The sequence below is a fragment of the Podarcis erhardii genome (genome assembly GCF_964252035.2).
Source record: "Podarcis erhardii genome assembly, chromosome: 7".
Classification (NCBI taxonomy): domain Eukaryota; kingdom Metazoa; phylum Chordata; class Lepidosauria; order Squamata; family Lacertidae; genus Podarcis; species Podarcis erhardii.
In genome coordinates, this window is record NC_138511.1 from 39,141,550 (window position 1) to 39,164,418 (window position 22,869).

General features: G+C 45.1%; 1 protein-coding gene across 3 annotated transcripts; it reads right to left on the reverse strand.

Moving 5' to 3' along the window:
* Positions 1–269: 269 nt before the first annotated feature.
* Positions 270–22,534, reverse strand: IRX6 (iroquois homeobox 6). Of its 3 annotated transcripts, none has more exons than XM_081868396.1 (7): positions 22,429–22,534; positions 12,323–12,580; positions 10,602–10,717; positions 7,318–7,625; positions 5,390–6,016; positions 1,823–1,940; positions 270–1,005 (listed from the first exon to the last, which is right to left on the reverse strand). In XM_081868396.1, exons 2-6 carry the CDS (start codon positions 12,413–12,415, stop codon positions 1,828–1,830), a joined length of 1,257 nt encoding a protein of 418 aa, XP_081724522.1. In that variant the 5' UTR covers positions 12,416–12,580; positions 22,429–22,534; the 3' UTR covers positions 270–1,005; positions 1,823–1,827. The 3 variants fall into 3 exon arrangements, with proteins under 3 accessions (XP_081724522.1, XP_081724521.1, XP_081724520.1); XM_081868395.1 differs by lacking the exon at positions 22,429–22,534 and adding an exon at positions 14,369–14,456; XM_081868394.1 differs by lacking the exon at positions 22,429–22,534 and having other exon boundaries at positions 12,323–12,756.
* Positions 22,535–22,869: the final 335 nt, after the last annotated feature.

A 22,869-nucleotide genomic window follows, 5' to 3' on the forward strand; every position in this document is an offset into this window, starting at 1 on the left:
GGTAGTTTGCTGCCACAAACAACCTAGCTGCCACATTCTGCACCAGAATTGATAGTTTATATTTTTATCTGCATTTTATTGATCTGTTTGCAAATTGCCCTGGGGTTTATTTGGATGAAGGGTGGTTGAGAAGTGCAATAAATAAATAGATGAGAAATAAATAAAGTGCATGACAGCTTGGTATTGCTCTCTCTCACACACGCACACACACGGCCTTTTCAAGGTCACACTTCTGTTTTGACAACATTCATTTGTTTGGTTTTTAATTAGAGATTTTAAAAAATACTTTCCCGTGATATCTTTGTACAAGGACAGAAAATAACAGACTTGCATTTTGCACTACCAAAGAATCCCCTTCAGAGTACAAGACAACATGGCTGACAAATACCTCTTATTTAAAAAATAAAAAAGACAAAGGGGTTTTAAAAAGTGTCATTTTTGTTTCTTTTTGAAAGGATGGGAGAAGAAAGAAGAACCCCCATATCCCACATAGATTTTTGAGGAACAGAGGAAGATTGAGCGATCTCGCAGCAACCATGTTGACAGCTTGCCTCTCACAGAAGACAATGTAGGTCTATTACAGAAGCCAAAGCCTCCCCAAAAATCAGGATGCATTTTTGAAACTTTTTTTTTTGAAACTTACTAGACATTACTAGTCCAATTATATATCTGGTGGCAAAATTCAGTGTGTGGGATGTGTTCATATAATGTAGCACAGACAAGACCCTACAGCTGCTTTCCTGGTTGGACTTCCTCTGGTGTCCCTTGAAAGTTGTGCATATATAATATCATCTCTTCTCTTCCATTACCATGAGAAGCTGTAGCTGCAGTTCATGCTTTGGAGGGTGTGGAGAGAAAGAGAGAGGGAGAAGAAACACGCATACATACACACAGAGAGAAAGAGAGAAAGGGAATTTGCATTGGGAATGACAGGTGTTCCTTCTGAAAGCCTGCAAGTTCCAAATCTTCTTGAGATGTTTCACCAGCATGCTGGATTTCATGAGCCTGAGAAAGAGAAAAGAGATCAGCACATCACCTGGCATTGAGTGAAAAATATTCTTCATATTAATTAGATTTCTGAACTACCCAGGGCAGGTTACACCAACATAAAAGTACAAAATTGGAATCAGATAATAGAGTTTTCTATCCAAGGAATAGGTGGATAGATAGATAGATAGATAGATAGATAGATAGATAGATAGATGATAGATATAGATGATGATGATAGATAGAGAGATAGATAGATAGATAGATAGATAGATAGATAGATAGATAGATAGATAGATGGATGATAGATAGATGATAGATAGATCGATATATGATAGATAGATATAGATATAGATAGATGATAGATAGATAGATGATAGAGATAGATAGATAGATAGATAGATAGATAGATAGATAGATGATAGATAGATAGATGATAGATAGATAGAGATGATAGATAGATGATAGAGTATATCTTTGAACTGAAGTACTAGGCAGTTTCCTATATGCCTAACAAACTAGCTGCCACTCTTCTGAATCCATCTGGGTTTTTTATTTTTAGGGAAGACCCCAGGTTCAATGCAGAAGACCCCAGGTTCAATCCCCAGCATCTCCTGGTAGGGCTGAGAGAGACCCCTGTCTGAAACCCTTGAGAGCTGCAGTCAGTCAGTGTAGACAATACTGAGCTATGTGGATCAGTGGTCTGGCTCAGTTTAAGGCAACTTTCTATGTCTCAATGAATTACAGATAAGGTACCTTTGGGGAAGGTGGAAATCCTAAACTGAGGCATTTCTCAGCAATCACAGCTTACAGAATAAACTCTTCCGGCACTCACCTTTCTCACCTCTTCAGCACTGGCCTGAAAGCTGTTCTCAGTTTGTCTTTATGCTGACTGAGACAGACTTCGCTTAGGTCTAGGGAACCTTGAGTGCCTCTCATGTTTCTCCCAAACCCTGTTTTAACAAAAGAAAATGTTTGTTTGGGGTGTTGTTGTTTTTTAAAAAACCACCATACTTGATCAGAGTCAGTGGACAACTTTCCCCACGCTCTCCAACTTTCCCAGATTTTGACTGCAAATGACTCCATAATCAATATGATGGATCCAAATGGTCTAGTGGAGGCATTACTGCAAAAAACAGGAGCCTGGAATTTTTGGACTTCCATCATCTCTCACCATTTGCCATGCTGTCTGAGGCAAATGGGAGTTTGAGTCCAACAATATTTAGAGGGCAATTGGTACTCCATCCCTGTGCTAATGGACCACATGCTGCTCCAGTTGGTTGTCCCAACCCTCCAGAGCAATTATATTCTTGGTGGGCATGGGGAACTGCAGTGAAGCTGGTGAAAACTGCCACCTCTGCCCCACCATCACCTTTCTTAAGCAGGTGTCAGAACTCCAGCATTGAGATATTTGAATGCAACTTAGCCATTTCCCCCCTTGTCAGACCTTGGTTTCAGAACCTGTGGCCTCCATGTCAGGTGTGTGTGGCATATTTTGCTGCATCTCTACACTGTATGAGATTGTATCATCCCAGCTCTGTCAACTGAGAGATGCAGCCATCAGAGATAATCAGATGATATTATCAGAGCTGCAGTGGCAGAAGAAATGGTAAATTCACTTTCACGTGGAAGATAGAGCAAGATTGTCTTCTGCTGCTCCAGAAGGTAGGACCCAAACCAATGGATTTGAATTACAGGAAAGGAGATTCTACCTAAACCGTAGGAAGAACTTTCTGATGGTAAGAGCTGTTCTATGGTGGAACAGATTACCACAGATGGTAGTGGACTCTCCGTAAAGAGGTTTCAAAATACAGGGTGGGTGGCCATCTCTCAGGGATTCTTTAGCTGTGATACCTGCATTGCACAGGGTTTGGCTATATGGCCCTTGTAGGTCCCTTCCAATACTGCAATTCTGTAATTTGATATAACAATGACATGTCTCTCCAATATTTGCCAGTATTTCCAGCCATAACTTGGTCCATCATCTAATACCATAAAATGTCTCTGTAACAATTCAGGGAACACTGCAAGAAAAAAAAAACCATTCCTTGTTTGTCATTTCCATACGTGCAGTTCAAGATTTGAGGAAACTCTCTAAGTTTCAGCATAACACTGTCCTTATAAGAATGTCCATGCTACAAATTTCAGAAGGGGAAAGGGATAATCACTACAGCAATGAACAAGTGCTAAGTGCCAACTGAAATAATGCAAAAAGTGAGGCAGGAGTGTCTATGATCACCTATTTGGGGAAACCTGAAGTTTTTCAAAAATACAAAAAAAAAAAAACATTTTTAAAGGTGTGTTTTTTAAAAAAAAAAAGGACAAAAGCTCCATAATATAGCCTTACAAAGACTGAACATGATTCGTACCTACAGAATGTAGAGCGTCAGTTGGAAAAGAAAACAAATTGCAGAAGAAAAGGTTCTTGCTTCAGCCCCTTTACAACTTATGGTATCTAGAGGAAGGGATGGCTGGCAGGAAACCTGAACAGAAGCTCTCCTGGTAAGAGCTCAGGATGCACTGCAAGATTTTATTGTAGGTTCTCTGTGCTTATTTATAAGTGTGTTCCTGAAGCTTGCTTTGCTTTGCTAACACCTCTCATTTGTCTGTCAGAAGTATTCATTTGCACAGAGTGAGGGCTGTAGCTCAGTGGTAGAGCAACCAGAAGGTCCCAGGTTCAATCCTTGACATTTCCAAGCAGGGCTGGGAGAGACCCTGGTCTGAAACCCTGGAAAACTGCATCTAGTCAGTGTAGACAATAGTGAGCTAGATGGACAATTCAAAGTGTTGGTGCTAACCCTCAAAGCCCTAAATGGCCTTGGCCCAGTATACCTGAAGCAGCATCTCCACCTCCATTGTTCTGCCCCGACACTGAGGTCCTCCTCTGAGGGTCTTCTGGCAGCTCCCTCACTATGAGAAGCAAAGTTACAGGGAACCAGAAGGCCCTGCTTGTCAGTGGCACCCTTCCTGTGGAATGCTCCCTTCAGATGTCAAGGAGATAAAGGAGGACACAATTTTTAGAAGACATCTGAAGGCAGCCCTGTATTGGTAGGATTTTAATGTTTGATGTTTTATTATGTTTTTATATATGCTGTAAACCGCTCAGAGTGGCTGGGGAAACCCAGCCAGATGGGTGGAGTATTATTATTATTATTATTATTATTATTATTATTATTATTATTATGCTGCATTCCTGTATGCGCTTATGATGGTGAAGGTCTCCATGAAGTCAAATGGTGCACTTCAGCAACACCACAGCAATACATAGCACAGAAGAAACACACAACAACCTCTAAAAAAATATTAAAAGGAAGGACAGTTTTCTGACAGCTTATTTTGACCCTAGGTGGCACTTGATTCAACCTGAGATCCTCACATTCTAGTTTCAGAAGTTGACTCAGAAATAAGTTCCAGTGTGTTCAGTAAACCATACTCCCAGGGAAGCAGGGTGGGAGTGAGGGGTGGGGAGTAACATTCAAAATGTGGTTGCATTAATGTATCTTTAGTCTTTAGGGCACAAGCAGCCAATGTTTTGCCCTCCATATGTTGTTGGACTACAGCTCCCATCTTCAAGGACCACTGGACACATTGGCTGGGGCTGATAGAAACTGGAATTCATCTGAAGGGTTGAGCCTTGGTTACCACACAACAGTGGGTGGCACAATGGGTCCAGCTATTAACCAGAAAGTTAGTGGTTCAAGGCCACCCTGGGACAGCTGTGGGCAGAGGGTTGGACTAGGTGACCTTCAGGGTTCCTTCCAACTCTACAATTCTATTATGATTTATTGAATGCACTAATCAAATGCTGAACCTTGCTGTGCTAACTTCAATCAGCAAGACATACAAAGAATCCTTCAGGTTTTAAGGCTTATGTTGAAGATTCCAGATTGAAATTTCTACCTCCCCCCCCCCTACAAAAAATCATTTCAGATCAAATCTGAATCTTTTCAAGGAAAGGGGCTATTTTCCCCTGTACCTGTAGGTTGGATCACCAGTGAGGACATGGCTCTGAGCATGTACAGAGGTCCATTTTCACCATTCAGTCAAAACCTAACTATATGATACTTAGCAGCTTCACCATATTGTTCTCTTGCTGGACATACATTTGATTTTTGCCACTAACGTATTTTAAAATAAGTGGTGAACTTATTGCACATTGACCTTGTTGTGTTGTGACACTCTACTACACTCTACTACATGGAAAGATCATTACTTCCCATAAGTTCTTTGAGAAACAGATGGATTCATCCAGTAACTACATGAAAAATGGCTGTGCATTATGTGGTCCTGGACCTAGAAAACCATGGCAGAGCTTTTTACACCACATAAACTTCCGTTCACTAAAATCAAGCAGTGCTTCTGGATATGGAAAGAAAGGGGGGAATCTCAAGAAGCTGGCTACCTTCAGTTCCTGCTGAATACTGACAGGTCTCGCCCAGCATGGGATAGGAAGCATAGTTTAAAGAGATGGACTGCAGGTTGAAGGTCGAATTCTTAAAGATCTTGGTCGGTTGAGCCAGCTCCTCCAAGGCCTTGTCATGAATAGACTGTGTTCTCACAAGGCTGCCCAGGGGCCTCTCCTCACCGCATTGTCCCACAGCCCCAGGGGGCCTTCCCCTGAGCACCAAACAGTCGGGGCTCTCTGTCCTTTGAGCAGGATGGCTCATGGGTCCCACAATCACATTGGCCCCCGCTGTGTGAGCTAAAGACCAGATCCTAGGCTTCTCAGGGGCTTCGTAGGGTTGGCCATGATTTCCAAGGCCACCCACCAAGGTGGCTCCTCCCTTGTGGCCAAGGAAGTCCCCCGTAAGTGCTGAGTCAGCTTTGGCACAGGGGAAGGCCTGAAAGTGGCTGGGCAGGCTAAGGTTGCAGTTGTTTTTTTCTGTCTCGGCCAAGGTGCTGCCCACACCAGGGCCTTCTTGGTGTGGATGCTTCGGCTCAGCCTCCAGCTTGATTTCAGCCTCCTCCTCGTCCAAGTCCTCCAGATCGCTCAGCTGCAATTCCTTTTCTTCTTTGCATCTTTTGGGATCTGTATTTTGGAACGAAAAGCAGGGGCAGAAAGGATATGTGTAAACAACAACAACAACAACCCACAAGAAGGTTGAGTAACTGCAAGGCCAGGCCTTGAGTAACTGCAAGGCCAATGCACTAGCCTCAATGAGGTAGTCACCTCAGGTGGTGGGCTGGGGACAACTGGTAGGGGTGGTGGATCCGGGATCCCAAGGAGAAGACCACTTATTGCCTCTTGAGTTTTTCACTCATGGCTGCCCCTTGAGAAGAATGGGGCCACCACTAGCACTGCCTTCTCCACTCTGGCCTTTTTTCTCCACCACCAGCTTCAGCATGCCAGGGCTTTTCTATGCCACCTCCAATCACCTCAGGTGGAAAAGGAGGAGGAGGCGGTAGCGGTGGGGGAAGGGAAGAAGAGAAGTGGCAGGGGGGCACAATTGACTAGTTTTGCCTCAAGCGGCAAAATGTATTGGGCCGGCCAGCTCTGAACTACCATGCCAAAATGCAAGGAGATCAGAACTTTGCACTTCTCATTTACAGACAGTGATAGTTTAGTACTTTCACATTCAGACAACATCTAGCTAAATACCAAGGACAAGAAGCAAATAAGGCATTCCCTTCATATCCGATATTGAATCAGACATTAGACAAAATTGTGTCTGTCTGTGTGTGTGTGTGTGTGTGTGTGTGTGTGTGTATTTAGTCACACTACATATAATCAAATTTATGGCACTTCCTGCTACAGAGATGTGGTGTTGGCCATTACCTTAGATAGCTTTTAAGATGGTTTATGAAAAATAATAATACAGTTCTACCAACGGCCATTCATTGTGATGGCTGGATTCTGTATTCAAAGCAGAAACAGTACACCACTTAGCACAGGTGGGGCGCTGTGGGCTTACTGGAGGCATCTGGTAGACCACTTGATAGACATTTGGTGTGATCCAGCAGGGCATCAAAAACTGAACATAAGAGGAGCCTTGAGAGATCAGATCAAAGATCTACAGTATCTCAGAGTTGGAGAATATCTGTGTCCCTCAAGATGTTGCTGGACTACAACTCCCATCAGTCTTGATCCTGCCATCTGGGGTTGATGGATTCTGCAGTCCAGCAACATCTGGAGGCCCAAAAGTTCTCCACTCCGGTCTATCAACACCAGCCCCCTGCACTCCACAGTGGTCAACCAGATGGCTCCAGGAAATACAATATAATAATTACTTTATTTTATGTTTTCTTCCAAAGAATCCATTATATCTTCACAACCACTGTGTAAAGTAGATTAGATCAAGAGGCATCCAGCAAGTCCATTTCCAAGCTTACCTTTGCTTTCATTTTCACTGCCACAGTCTTCACCATTCCTTCTCCCATCCTCTCGCCTCTCTTCTCCTGCTTTGTTTTTTGGAGACCAGGTCATCTTATTCTCTTTCTTGAGCCTTCTCCGAGCATTGGCGAACCAGGTAGAGACCTGAGTGAGGGTCATCTTGGTGATGATGGCCAGCATGATCTTCTCTCCTTTGGTAGGGTAGGGGTTTTTCCGGTGCTCATACAGCCACGTCTTCAAAGTGCTAGTGGTCTCTCGGGTGGCATTCTTGCGTCTGGCTGAGCTGCTAAAATCCACTGTTCCATATCTGGGAGAGAGATAGAGATACTGAGCATGATTTTCTGAGCCAGTATGGAGGTGCATATGCTACTTTTCAGGCAGAATGGAACCACAAATTGGAACAGTGTCAAAATGAACACAACTTCTGTGTAACTGGGAAATAATTTCCATATCTATAGAGGCATTGGCCAATGAGAAGATAACTACAGCCCATTCATAGGCTTAAGAACATAAGACACACCTGCTGGGTGAGACTAGTGGCCCATCTAGTCCAGCATCCTGTTCTCACAGTGCCAACCAGATTCCTACGGGATACCCACAAACAAGACCTGAGCACAAAAGCATCTTCCCCCTTGCAGTTTCCAGCAACTAATAGCATAATGTCTCCAATTGTGGAGGTCATTTGTTGGTGATTCTAGGCAAATTTACTCACAAGTTTGATCCACTGAATACAATGGAGCTTACTCCCCAATAAGAGTGTTTAGATAGAATTCTATACACCCTTACAGGGGAAGATGTTCTACTAAACTCAGTAGGACTTCTGAGCATGCCTGCAAAGGATTGCATTTCTACACCTTTTGCTATCATCAGGTCTAAAAGATGGCAAGAATGAGAAATGTTACTCAAATATATTTTAATTGAATATTCTAGTCATTTGCATCTTGCAGGTGGTGAGTACTTTCTTCTATTTACGTATTTAAAAAAGAAAAGTACAGGATAGTGTGAGATAGAAACTACTTCCTCTTCAGAGCCCTATTGGCAATGCCATCTTATGCACGTTTAAAGGTAAAGGGACCCCTGGCCATTAGGTCCAGTCATGGCTGACTCTGGGGTTGCAGCGCTCATCTCGCTTTATTGGCTGAGGGAGCCGGCGTACAGCTTCCGGGTCATGTGGCCAGCATGACTAAGCCGCTTCTGGCAAACCAGAGCAGCGCACGGAAACGCCGTTTCCCTTCCCGCTGGAGTGGTACCTATTTATCTACTTGCACTTTGACGTGCTTTCAAACTGCTAGGTTGGCAGGAGCAGGGACCGAGCAATGGGAGCTCACCCCGTTGTGGGGATTTGAAGCGCTGACCTTCTGATCAGCAAGTCCTAGGCTCTGTGGTTTAACCCACAGCGCCACCTGCATCCCGCAATGAAGCTGACATTCTTCAGCCTAAGAACACTCACACACATCACCCAAAAGCTATATAACAAACAGAAAAGCAGCAGGCCATACTTTTCCTCATTGTGGCTTCTCAGTGCTGTGGGAAGTTTAAGACAGAAGAGGTCTACCAGCAGAAAGTAGGGAAATTATGGGGAATTGTGCATCCCCCATATGTTGTTGGACTCCAGCTCCCATCATTAAAAGACAACTGAAGGCGGCCCCATTTAGGGAAGTTTTTAATGTTTGATGCTGTATTGTTTTTAATATTCAGTTGGAAGCTGCCCAGAGTGGCTGGGGAAACCCAGCCAGATGAGCAGGGTATAAATAATATATTTATTATCATCATCATCATCCCTAATCACTGGCCACACTGGCTGATGGAAGTTGGGATCCAACAACATCTGGAGGATTGCAGGAGCCTCATCTGGGTTGCAGTTTTATAAAATTATGCATGACATGGAGAAAGTGGGAGAGAAAAGTTTTCTTCCCTGTCTCATAACACTAGAACAATGCTGGAAGATTCATCACAGATAAAAATAATTACTTCACATAGTGAATAAATTCTTCACATAGCACCTAGTTAAACTATGGAATCGCCCCAGGAGGCAGTGATGGGCATCAACTTGGATGGCTATGAAAGAGGATTTTTGATGGCTATGAAAGATGAATTTATGGAGGATACCAATGGCTAGAAGCCAGAATGGCTGTGTTTTGCCTCCACAGTCAGAGGCAGTAATGCATCTGAATACCCACTGCTGGAAACCACAGGAGGGAAAGTGGTCTCCTGCTCAGGTCCTGCTTGACTGTTTCCCACAGGCATCTGGTTGGCCACTGTGAGAACAGGATGCCATTGGCCTGAACCAAATAAAAAGATTTAGGCAAACCCCAATGCTATATTGCTTAATAATTATAATAGTGATTATTATGAAAAAATACAGGCCTTGGTGCTGGCCTGCCCTCTTTTGCATGTATATCTTGCTAGGCCAGATGAAAGGTTGTATTGACAGCAGAGTAACTAGCTTACAAAGGTCAGTGACAAAAGAAGGACACGCTTTGCATGGAGACAGTCCCAGATTAGTCTCAGGCATCCTCAAGAAGGGCTTCTATCTCCTGGAGAGCTGTTGCCTTTCACTCTAGACAGGCCACATTCACACATACATTTCAAGTATTAAGATCCCACTTTGAAAAGTCATGGCTTCCCCCAAAGAATTCTGGGAACTGTAGCTGCTGAGGGTTGTTAGGAGGAGACCTCTATTCCCCTCACAGAGCTATGATTCCCAGAGTTTCTCCCTCAGTTGATTTGCTCTAGTTTTTATTGTTTTATACTGTATGTTAATGTTAGCTTATTATTTTATTGCTGTGGGAGCCCCTCACAAAAGTTCTGTTATGGGACAGCTATATAAATGCAGACAGTAAATGAATATCCATAGGATCACCACCCTCTGCAATGTATGCAGAAGGCCCCAGAGTCAACTCTGGCCGTGTGAGAAGGTTCCTTGTTTGAAATCCTGGAGAGCTGCTATGTGTCATTGTGAGGAACGCTGAGCTAGATGGGCCAATGGATCCCACTCAGTATCAGGTACAGAGGAGTCGCTTGAAAGGCATTGGAAGGGGCTCCTTTGCCCTTTGCAAAGCACGCCTAGCATTCCAGGCGCCACTGCAAAAGCAAACCTTCGAATGGAGTCGTGCTATTATTGATGGCTGCTCCCCAGATCGCCCGGGATTAACACACAGAGAGACGAGTCAATTGGTAGGGCGGGGGAGGGAGAATGTCGGAGGTTTGCCGCTGCTGTAGCTCCCAACAGTCGCGGGCAGATCTAAAGAGCTCCCGCTCGGCTGATCAAAGCGCTTGTTACCTGTCGTATTGGTACTGCCCAAAGGAATGCTCGTAGGTGTAGTAGGCGGCGGCCGTGGGCTGTGCAATCCCCGCGTGCAAAGCGGAGGAGCCGTCCTTGATGTCGTACTGGGAGTTCTAGAAAACGCATTAAAAGTGTTTTAAGGCTGAGTACGAAGTTTTTTCCTTCCTTTCCAGTCCACCCTACTCCGGGCCGAGATGCCCCAACTATGACTGTGTGAAATCGGACCCGCTACTCTGGATTCCTTAATCTGGATTAAGTACCTTTTGGACTAATGAGAGCGTTTAGGTTGTTCAGGCTTTCATGGGAGTAAGCCCCAGCTGAGTACAGGACTACTGTATTTGGGGACGATTCCCGAAGTTGCTATTTCTTCCCCTTTGCGTTGAGGCCAGGGTTGACTATACGCATACACAATTCCCATGTTGGGTTTTCACCTCCATGGTGCGATCCTGAAACTGCAGTCCTAAAACACATTTACTGAGCACCAATTTCCGTTGAACAAATGGGACCTGTTTTCAAATAAACTGGGAGCTGCATTGTTAAAATCCTACCAACTTTAACGCAGAGCTGTCCCACCTTGCTGCTTTTTAACTAAAAATTCCTAAATTTTGTTTCGCTTTGAAGTCAAGGATGGGTGGATCGGCTAAAAAAGGGGGGTAGGGTTTTTTAATGAACTTATCATAAATATTAAGTTTCTGAAGCATGCTAGTTTTAGAAAACGACCTTAGGGTGTAATTATAATGACATTTGCCAATATGTACGCTCCATTGGACTCACAAGGAATTACTTCTGAGATGACAGTAGAATTGTCTCCCTCTTTTTTAGTCTCCCTCTTTTTGGTCTCCTCTCCGGATCAGTGTAATAACTGCAAGCCACCTCCGGGCAGAGACCCTTTTGTGTATGATGAAGGAGGTACAGGGATGGAGCTCTTTATTTTATTTTATTTTTACATTATCTTGACATCGTTTTGGGAGCAACGCATTACAATTAAGAAACAAGACAAAACAATAGGTCCCGGCCTTCAAGGAGCTTACAGTCGCAAATCATCGATGGAAAGTGGAGGAGAGGTTTCTGCTTCGAGTATAAGAATTGCTCTTGTGGAATTTGGGGACCCGAATCTGTGCACAACCGCAAGTCCTCCTTTCCACGCCGCTTTGGTTTTGTGCAGATCCCAGTTAAATTCCCCGCGCGCTCTTCCAGGTGAGTGTGGACAGGGACCGCTGTCCGGCGGCTCAAGTCTATGCATGTTTGCTCAGAATAAAATTATGCATATCCCCGAGCCCTGCGGAAAGGATCCCAAACCTATGACCCAGTTGTATTCAGTGGGGCGGGCCTACTCCTACCTTGGAGTGCCTAAGGTTTCTCAATACCCAACAGGTCTACACGGACCTCCCCAAATCCCAATATGTCTACTCGGAAGTAAGTAGCACGGATCTTAGCGGGGCTTTATAATTTCCTAGTAAGAATTGTACGCTAGGAGAGAGACTCAGAAGGGAACCAAACATCAAGAAACAGCGCAGGATTTTACTTCCGAGTAAACATCATCGCCTTGTAATGTAATCATCGCATTCTGATTCCCCTCCGCCCAGCTGCAAAATTGCTAATACGATTAGGTGCATTACCAGGTCAACAGGGACTAGCGCCCCCTTTTCCTCTTAGTAACCAAATTGTAGCGCGAAAGTCATAGGGGAGCGGAAGGCCTGTGCCTTCGCTTCACTCACCAGCGTGGTGTACAGTGTGGACGGATCCGCTCCGTACGGGAGGTAATTGGCGTAACTTTGGCCGGCCGCAGCTGCGTAGGGCGAGCCGTACATCCCCAGCGCCGCATTGAGGTCCGTCCTGGAGCCGGCCAACAGCCTGTTCTCGTAAGAGGGGCAGCAGAGAGTGGCCGTTTGGGAAGAAGATCCCGAGGACACATCGGAGACGGATCGGGTCCCTGAGTCACAGCAAGTGGTACTAGAGGTGGCTGAGACGAAAAACTGGAGTTCAGAGAGAAAGGGAAAGAGAGAGAGAGAAATAATTAGAAAAACGCAAGAAAGAAAGTCGAGAAACAATTTCACGTTAATTGCAAAGCACATTTGGAGCGGGTGGGTGCTGGGGGAGAAACCCTTGTTAGCCCTGAAGAAACGGACGGTGCTTCCTTCCGAGTAGGATCCAGCCGGTCAATGGGGCTGTGGAGATCCAGGGGTCCGGAGGAGGCTCTCCAAAGCGGGACGCCAGAAGTACAGAGTCTCCTAAACCAACCCCAATTTACAACTAAAGCGAATGTAATGTTTTGCTTAGAATTCCTGTTCCGAGTGGCTTGGAAATCTTAGTGGAAAGGGAGAGAGACGGAAGGTACCATCGTGGCAAGCCGGATGAGACTCTTAAAAGATACCACCTTCCCTTAAATTATATGGGGGGGGGATGCAAGTAGCGGGGAGGGGAGGCTGGGCAGGTGTAACACTATGGGAGGCTTCCAGCTTCATCCGCAGAGGCACGAAGTCGGCGGGGATGAGGCACCTGGGACCGAAGTCAGGCAGGAAGGCTTGGAAAGCAAGGGGAAGCAGAAAGGTTGCTCCCATGAGAGAGCAGCGGATACCAGTCAATTAAAAGACCGATTTTTTTCTCTCTTTAAAGTATATATAAGATAAGCCTGGGAGATACGCCCCCACCTGAAAGCCTGGAGAACGGCTGCCAGTCAGTGTAGACAATACTGAACTGGATGGACCGATGGTCTGACTCGCTGTAAGGTAGGTTCCTGAATTCTAGATCAAGTCATAGTATACTTTTGCAATTTGCATTACACCGTATGACACAATAGAGTAAATGACACTGAATTAATTGGCTGCATGCGCTGTTATTCTTTCTCTCACATACACACCTCGCCCTCCCAGGTCTCTACCCCCGCCCACCGCTCAGGTAAAAAGAAAACAAATAATTGGGGGGGGGGGGGGGACTGACTCTCGTGGATTACACCGGAATAAGCAGAATCCGAAATCCAAATCTAAATTGGACTAGAAAGCGTGTGGGCTCAGTAGCAATCGCCCCCTTCCAAAACGTGTAGGAATGCCTCTTCGCGTGAGAAAACTGCGACGAGTCAATAAGTTCCATTGGAATCGATTGGACTTTCCTTCCAAGTCAGTATCTTCCAAGTCAGTATCTTAGAACAGCTTTGGTCGCCTTGGCAAAACTTTATTTCCAAGTTATTTTCTTAACCGTATGTCAATATTTATTGGATCTGAGAGGAGGGGGAGCACACCCAAACTGTGCCAGTCCTATAAATACCTGTACCCAAACAACACATACACGGATCGCCTTCAGTGGAAAATCAATAAGAGATTTGCAGATCAACTGAACTTCAGGAACACCCCCCCCCCTCTTCCGCCTAAACTTGCCACCACTTAAAACTGAACAGGTAGTCATGAGGAAACAAATTCTTGCTGCGATCCTCTGCATCTTTCTTTGGGATTGAGTCTCATTGCAAACAACCTGTCTTACTCCTGAGTAAACTTGGGTACGAGCAGTATGCCGGTTCACCATATTTCCCATTCAGTCAAACAGGCGCACGTAGACACCCATCACACAGATCAAAGGAAGGTGGGAGGGGGCGACGCAGCATCTCCTCCAGATATTCATTTGAAACAAACAAACAAAAATGATTAAAACTAGATAAATGCAAAGGAGGCTTTGAAAAGATACCTGACATTGCACGCCACGCCACAGACCCGGTTCTCCCCCCACAGTAAAAATATATAAAAAAAAGTGGTGTGGGTGTTTGGACTTACCTGAGAAGACGTGTTGTAAGGATATCCAAGCTGTGAAAAAGACATCGTTGCTTTCCAGTTTTGTTTGGGGTGGGTTTTCTTTTTTTGAACGGAGGTTTGGGTGACCCCCCCCGTTCTCCCCCCCTCCCCAAATCCTTCGCCACTGAGTCCTCCCCCTCCTTCCCTCCCGACCCACCTTTTCACACCCCCATCCCCACGCTGCCTCTTGATGACGATCAATTACGAGCAGGATTGCGATGGATTATTTTTTATTTCTTCTCTTCGCAACACTCCCCCCCCCGCGCCCCGCCCGCCCTCTCTACACACGTGAATTATAAATGATTGCAAGCGGGCATCTGCGGAAAAGAGGCTCGCAGCCTCCGCCGGAGCTCCCCGCCCGCCCCCTCCTCATCCTGATGCTTCTTGGAAAGAGAGGGAGGGCTATAAATATAGATATAGATCATTTATAGATGGATAGATAGATAGAATCTATGGAGGGGGAGAACAGCTCAACAGAGGACGAGTTTCGTTGGAGAAGCGGGGGGGGGGGAGCGGAGAGGAGGATGTTGGAAAGAAATTGGTGATGATGGTGGTGGTGGAGGGGTGCCCGGAGTGGGTGGGTGGGAAGGAAACGTCAAAGCTGGCAAGCCGTGGAAGAGTTCGCTTGTGCATTGTTTTTCTGTTCCCGTTCGAGTCCTTTCGCGCGCCGCTCCCCAGCCAGCGGAGCCGAGTGACGTCATAAGTAATCCCGAGTTCTTCGTGCCAATCCTGAGCCTCGCGCTGAGCATCTTAAAAGGCGCCCTTGCTTGTATCTGGCATTATTGTTGTTATTGTTGTTGTTATTTATTCCGTGAACGGGGCCTCTGTGCACGTCAAATTTAAAGGCAGAGCCCTAACCTTGCCTCTTTTTGCTTTTCTTTTTTTGCAGAGGGTAATGACAAGCAGTGGTGTGGTCAATTCGAAAGTGCAGGCGCCCTTCAGGCCCGCCCCTAACCACGCCCCTTTCTGCCTATACAACAAAAGTGCATTGTTGTCGACCAAGGCAGAAGCGATGACTTCCATGACAAACCAGCTTCCCCGCGGTTTCCTTTACTCCCAGCTCCCACTTGCGCCACCCAGCCCGAGGAAGAGTTCTGGTGCACTCTGAAGCTTACTCGCTCTTTTGCTACCCGTTTGTGTTGGAAACGGATTGATGGGATCCCCCCGCAAAAAACAAAAACAAAACAACAACAATATTAGACATGCATGCTCACACAACCTTTCCCTCCCTCAGCTTAGTTTATTTGCTTGGTTTCTTTTGGAATATATTATTATTATTAACTATTACTACTATTACAATTGCTATATATCACCGCAGGAATGGACTTCATCATCCCTCTGCTGTGAAACAAACGGGCAGCTTCATTCTTGTCCGTCCCTGCTAGGAGAGGGTTAAATATCTCCCTCTATAAATCGCTAGTTCCTGTTGTTGCTGTTCGTTTGTTTGCTTTCCCATACCTCTCCCCTCCCCCCTCTCTTTTCACACAACCCAAACCCAGATTTGAGAACACAAAAGAACAGAATTCACCTTTACGTTCCTCCACTGCAGCGTCATCGCCACCAGCGGGAAGAAACACCACGTTTCCTTCACCACCACCTAGAGAAACACACTTGCTTCCCCTAGGGGGCTCCCCCACTCACCCCACAGGAACAAATGAAATCTCGGGAGCTGCTGTTTACCACTCTATACTCGTACTATGAGGTCCAATCCTAATCTCAGTCCTAGGCGTGTTCAACTCAGTTGAGTTAAATGGGCTTTAGCGCCAGCTAAAATGCCTGCAGGATCGCGACCTGATTTTCTTTCCTCCTTTCCACTCCGCAAATCAGCATGGGATGCGCTCATTGGTCCAATGACAGATCAGGGAGACCATTTCCCCAGTCAGTATAACCCCATAAATCCCTTACCTGTCCCCAACCCCATGGCCACCTCATACGCACCCAGAATCCTTAGTAACTTCGTCGCCAGCCGTTGCCACCCTGTAGGCCCTACAGTGGGGGCGTAGGAATCCCCTTTGCACAAGCACTCCTTTCTCTGCTGGACGCATAGCTAAATAGGGCTCAGACTGAGAAGGGCTCAGACTGTAATAATAGAGGATCACGGTGAAACTACCTTTGTTCATAGTCATCCCTCCCCTACCTGTTCCCTTCTCCTCTTCCGGTCGAAATATGATTGATAAACCGCGAGAGGGAGAAGCCCCCTTTTTGCGCGGGTTGCTCTTTATAAAGACCTGTATATTGATGGCGCAAGAATTACTATCCCATCTCCTTTTTAAACCTCCACTCTTAAGGTTTTCTCCTCCTATCTCCTTAACACCATCTAAACACACACAATAACAAAAAAGTCTTAAAACATACGCAAACTTGCCTGATACTCATTGTACTCAATGGGGCTTACCTCTGAACAGATATGCACAGGAATTGCTCTATCCTAAAGTTAATGGAGGGCTTCAGTAGTCCCTCCAGCCAGAAACTTTGTATTGCTGCAGCCTTTCCAAACGAGGCTGTGTTCTCTCTCCTCCACCCTCAGGCAACCCACACGGACTTTATGATCTTCTGGATCAATCCGTCGACCACCTGGAAGATGCGTATTTAACCTGGCTGTAAAAAGACGCAACTTTTATTGGCGTGTGATGATTATATTACTATAAAAGAAATTATTCCCCCGTTGTCGGCCGTCAGTGCACAAATGATTTCAACTTATTTCTCTCCCCCGCTCTCATCACTGACTCGTCTTCCCTAACCAAGGGATCCAGGTTTTATGAGCTAGGTTTCCAAACAGGGAAATGGCGCAGCAGGTGATTCTAGAGTGGCACCAGACTTCCTGGATTCGGAGCATCCGCGGGGTGCGATGCATGGTCAGCGAAGTTCCACTCAATGGATCTTCCTCCTGGGTGGACATGCATTCTACGGGGTTGAGCTGTAGGACGTCATGGAACCTTATGCACGCTTACTTGGGAGTAAGTGCAACTGAATTCAATGGGAGGGGCCGGAGGGCACTTACTCCTGAGTAAGCATGCATTGGATCAGCGTGTTTGAGAGGGGGTGGGAACTGGGAGATCGGAACTGCCATGCCTTTCAATAATTAATCCAATGGATTAATCTGTTTTACAGTTAATTGATTGACTCAGTTCACCAATGCCCACTTTGGAATACGAATAAAACAATAGTTGGGGCTTTGGCGTGTGTGTTTCAGGTATGGCTCACCTGTGGCCCTCCATATACTGTTGGACCCCCAGCCAGCGTGGTCAGTGACCACAGGCGATGGGAGCTGAAGTTCGAGACTGGTCTTAGTTGCTAGCTGCCTGCCTATACCCAGACAGAGTTTTAGAAGGGACCTCTCAATTTCACCCTGGCACCTTTCACCTTCTAACATGGGGACTCACCATGGGTGGCGCCAGAGGGGGGAAGGGGGCAAGCCCCCCTCCTCAGTGTATGGACTCCGTCACTAACATATACTGCCTCCCATATTTTAACATGTGGGACACTTCTCGCTCACTTCGAAATATACTTTGCCCTTTCTGGGTCAGATTATGCGCCTTCAAAATACTTATATTCTCCTGTCAGGTTAAAAAAAGGACACACGGGGTTTTAAGAACTTTCAATAAAGTTATCTGCCTTTTGCTAGTCCCCAAGAAATCCCAAAATTCAAAACAGGGCAGAAAAGAAACCCTTCTCTGTACGGGTCTGTGACCGTATGATAAATGATTAGTTGAAACCCTTCTGTAAACAGCTCGTCCCCCCCCTTAATTTTTTTTCCTCCCCGGGGGTGGGGGCAGACAGAAACAGAAAAATAGGACCTAGCTGGGGCGTTGAGGGAAGAGACGAGACTTCCTCCTCTATTCTGCTCTCGCCCTCCCTCCTTGATCCCACCGGACCAGCCCTCCTTTTCCCGAGCATCCCGTCCAGTGTAAATCCGGGGCTCCTAAGGGACCCTCCCCACCAGAATCTGGAAACGGCCTCGCATAAGCAGGAACCCGGCGAAGCACCAGGGGAGGCGGCGGAGAGCCGCAGAGAGGAGGCACTGACAGATCAAGGAGAGAATGATTGATGGCTGCCCAGAGACCAGGCTGCCCATTGCCACTGGGGTGTAATTGCCTCAATTAACAAATGGGAAGGCCCTCGTTGAACCATTCAACTTGATACGACGCTGCCCGTTGGCCACCGATGTGAGATCTTGGCACCGAAGGGGACATTCCTCGTCCCCCGCCTTCTCTCTCTGGCGTACCTGTGTTTGTGTAGGGGTGCGCGCATTTAATACTCACACGCGCACGTATCTGAATATGTGTGTTTTTATTTGCATTTAAGAAAATCCTTATTAGAGTTTCCCTCGCTCTAAGTTTATGTAAAAGAAAATCACCGAGTGACCCCGGAGTCTTCTCTTCTTATGTACCTTAAGCTAATTGGAGGCTAATTTGTTTTATGCCTCTATGTGAAGGTATAAAACAAAACAAAAATCCCAAAATCCAGGCGTTCTTTAGGAGCCTTTTAAATGTATGCGTATCAAAGAAAAACACAAGTTATTTCGGAGTAAGCTTCGTAATCAGGAGTGATTCTGAAGTTTTCACTCTTCACGTGTACGGGGCGAACCAGGCGTTATTCTGGAGTGTGTGTTATCAAGGGTCGCGGGAGGCGGTGGTTAGGGCAGGGATTTTGTCTGTTATCTTTTTCTAGCCTCTCCGTTGTAAAACGAGCAACGCCACGGATATTCCCTTTTTTTGCAACCACACCCGGTTCTGGTTGCACACCCCTTTGTGACTCGCTGCAGCGGATCTCGTTTGCCTGTTCACAGTTCCTCCGATTCTTCGGGTGTGACGAAACCCACCCCAATAGGGAGAGAGAGTCGTTTGCAACAGGTTTTGAACGGCAGAGGAGAAAAAGAAGTCAGCCTTTTCTCCCTGTTTGGATTCTCCCTGCTACGCCTTGCTGTTCCTTTGGATCAGCTAATAAGGCACAAAGCCTCCCCCTCTGAAATGCTTGATGTGCGAAGGCAAATATAATAACTTAAAAGTCAAGTCTGCGCGCGCGCGCGTGTGGAGGGACACAGGAAACCAAACAGAAAAGCAATGGAAGTTGCGCGCATTCTCTAAGGGTGGCGCTAGAGAGCCGCGAGTGAATCCGGAAATCTGATCAAACAGCTTTTAGATCTAGATTAGAGCAGCAGCGGGAGAGGACTCTCTCCTCCCTCCCGCTTCTCCCACAAGCCAAAGAAGGGGAATAAACAGAGTCAACCTGTTTCTGCAGGGGATGGAATACGCTCAGTCAGGTAGAAATCTCTGCTAATGCATCTCTCACTCAGTTGCAAACTTTGCAAACTGGGGACTGTGAGCCTGCTAGATCTCTTCCCCACTGTGCTGAGGGCCTTTGGAGTCCCTTCGGCTTTCTGGTCTTTTATAACCTCCCCACCCCCACCACACAAAAAGCAGGCTCTTCTGCAGCCAGTGGTTATTAAGTTCTAAATCAACCATTGCATTTCAAATGCCCTTACAAAGCTATTCTAAACAACAAACTTCCCTTGTAGCCAGCAACTGGTTTTTCAGAGCCCCCCCCCCACCTGGGGGCAGCAGGGGGGACCTACCCCCCTGTAGGTCCCCCCTGCTACCCTCCAGGTATCTGCTTGGTCACATGATAATAGGATAATAGGATGAAGGGCTAGATGGGCCATTGGGCTGATCCAACAGGCTCCTCTTATCTTACTGTTTTGCCAGTAAAACTCAATTCTGGTGGGAAGGCCTTTTGGTGATGACTTCCAATCTCTCAGCAAAATAAAAAAAAATCCTTCCAGTAGCACCTTAAAGACCAACTGAGGCAAAGTTACCAGCATTTATAATTTAAAGCCCCACTTTTTCTACAAGGAGCACAAGGTGGTGTACATGGTTCTCTGCCCCCCCCATTTATCCTGATGACAACCCTGCGAGGTAGACAAGGCCAAGAGAGGGTCACCGACCCAAGATCCCCTGCTGAGCTTCATGACTTTGATGAGCCTAGGCCTTCCCAACCCTAGTCCCCCTCCCCCCTTTTACCCACACAACAGCCCTGTGAGGTATGTTAGGCTGAGAGGCAGTGACTGGTCCAAGGTGCCCCAGTGAGCTTCACAGCAAAATGGTTTATAAAAAAGGTGTTGATTCATCATATTTGTATCCCATCATTCTTCCACATGAAACATAGAACAGACCTAACAAAAAGCTAAACTTTTCTGTAATTTGGAAAGTGAAAATGAACTGCTCCTGTCCTGCATTCGGAGAGTGAAGGAGGTGTTTGATTCATGTTGAGCAAACTGGGGTGTGGATGTGATGAAGGTCACATGACATTTGCGAAAAGAAAGAAAAGAAAAGAAAAAGAGATGGAGGGTTAACGATGTATAAACTTGCTCTTCTCCCAAGGAGCTCATGAACATGACCTTCTCCATCTTCATGACAAAGTAAAACTAAAAATCCTGTCTCTTTTTTAAAAGAAGGCTTCTGAAAGTGGGTGGACTAAGAAATAGTGACTGATCCATAGTCACTCAGTGAACGTCATGGCAGAGTGGAGATTTGAACTCATGTTTCCCTATTCCTAGTCCAAAACTATGCCACATTAGGGTCCACAACTGAAAGCTTTGCAATTTCCTCTCCCCTTGGGTCATTAAAAAGAAAAAGAATCTGATTTTTAGTCTGAAAACTAATATAATGAATTGTGGACATTACTCAGCCTTCATAAAGATGATATTTCTTCTCTCTCTCTCTCTCTCTCTGAATTAATCTTAGCAACATTTCTATCAATGTGATTTAGGGTCTTTTCAGGTGTTTCATTTTAAAACTTTGTTGTTGTTGTTGCTCTACACCAAAATGCAGCAATGTGTGAACGCAGCTAATAAGCATTTGAAGATGCACACATTGTATTGGCAAGCACCAGAGGAAAATAGGGGTTAGGTCCAATTTTTTATTGTGAGTAGATGAACAGTACATTTGTTGTGTTCCGTTATGTGTGAAACAGCCCAGAGCACAGTAATTTTGAAGCCCTGTGAATTGGAATGAAGCCATCAGGAGAGTTATAGTAGTTGATTTTCTAATAATAATAAAATGCTCATGTGACAATGTCTTCATTGCTTTTTCTGTCCGTGTCAGTATATTAAAACACTGACAACTCTACAATTCTGTGAGTCTATGACATAAGAGCAGTTCTGATTACACTTAAACAGCAGCTGAAACTTCATTTTGATTCCATGGATACTTCCTTTAAAAATAATAATCATTTTCCCCTTTTTGCAGAAGTTGGTCTATAATGTTGTATAGCTATTAATGTACTTTAATAATAGAAATAGAAAGCCTCAACTAGATCCCCCAAAGGTCTATCTGCACTCTTTGAAAAGAGTGGAAATAAGCTTCAAATCAAACTTAAAAGTAGAAAAATGACTAATCTTTTTTTTTCTTTTAAAAAAATGAGACAAAGAAAATAAAGGTTTCCCCTGGAAAAAATCAGCTTGATAAGGCTGAGTTATTGTTAACAGAGACAAATGTATACGAAAAGTCATTAAGAACACCCTTGGGTGACATTATGGCTAATTATTTAATTGCATAAATCCCTAGTGGGAAGAGTACATTAATTATAGTGAAATAAAATGACTTGTTCTAAATCATTTGGCTCAGCAATTTTTATGTATGCTTTTATATGTCAGACCATTTAAAAATGTACATCAACTGTATCTGTGTATATATATCTAGATATATCATATATAATAAAATATATAATATATAAGCTCTTGACACACTTCCTGAATGCTCCGAGCACAGCTGAAATGAAAAGGTTGTTCAAACCTCAAGAATATGTCTGTGTTAATGGCTCTCTACCTTGAATCATTGGCAAGTCTCTGTCCACCTCCCTGCTTTTAATACAGTACATTAATTTATTTCTCTTGCTCTGGTCTTTACAAACAAATGAGAATCCTGACACCCAAGACATCATTCCACGGACGAGAAAATGAAAAATCAATTTTGTGGTTTAGATAATGCAAATCAGTACATTCCTTAATTAAAAAGTATAGGGGTGAAAAAAGGATTAATTACCTGGATGGTGTCCGGCAGCCGTGGGTTGCTTTATAAGATGGCCTTTTGCAATTAAGCACTCTCTTTTACTGCCCTTTAGCGATTCCCCCCACCACGCCATAATCTATGTGTATACATTGGCGCGAGTACCGCAGTGTCAGTTCCAGAGAGGCAGCTGTGTTACTGTTGCAGCAAGAAACAAGAGTCTTATTGCATCATAAAAGACTAAATATGTGTATAAGCTTTTGTTGACTAGAGCCTGCTTCATCAGTTGCAGTATGGTAACCATTTTAAATAACCCATTGGCACCTGGTGTTTTAAACTATGTTTCTATACAAAACCTGAGCAACTTTGTAGAATACTACTCAACTTCTTCCTGTTTTAACTAAAACAACACCCACCCTACCCCTCCCTTTTGATTGTGTGTGTGTGTGTAGAGGATCAGAAATCATGTCTTCTTTT

Excerpts from the sequence above, each read along its gene's own strand:
- IRX6 (XM_081868394.1), bottom strand. The coding sequence starts at position 12,679 with ATGTGCTTTGCAATTAACGTGAAATTGTTTCTCGACTTTCTTTCTTGC. Across the intron at positions 7,626-10,601 it reads GGGCAGTACCAATACGACAG|ATATGGAACAGTGGATTTTA; the intron begins GTAACAAGCGCT and ends TCTCTCTCCCAG. Across the intron at positions 1,941-5,389 it reads GTATTCAGCAGGAACTGAAG|GGTTTGGGAGAAACATGAGA; the intron begins GTAGCCAGCTTC and ends TTGTTAAAACAG.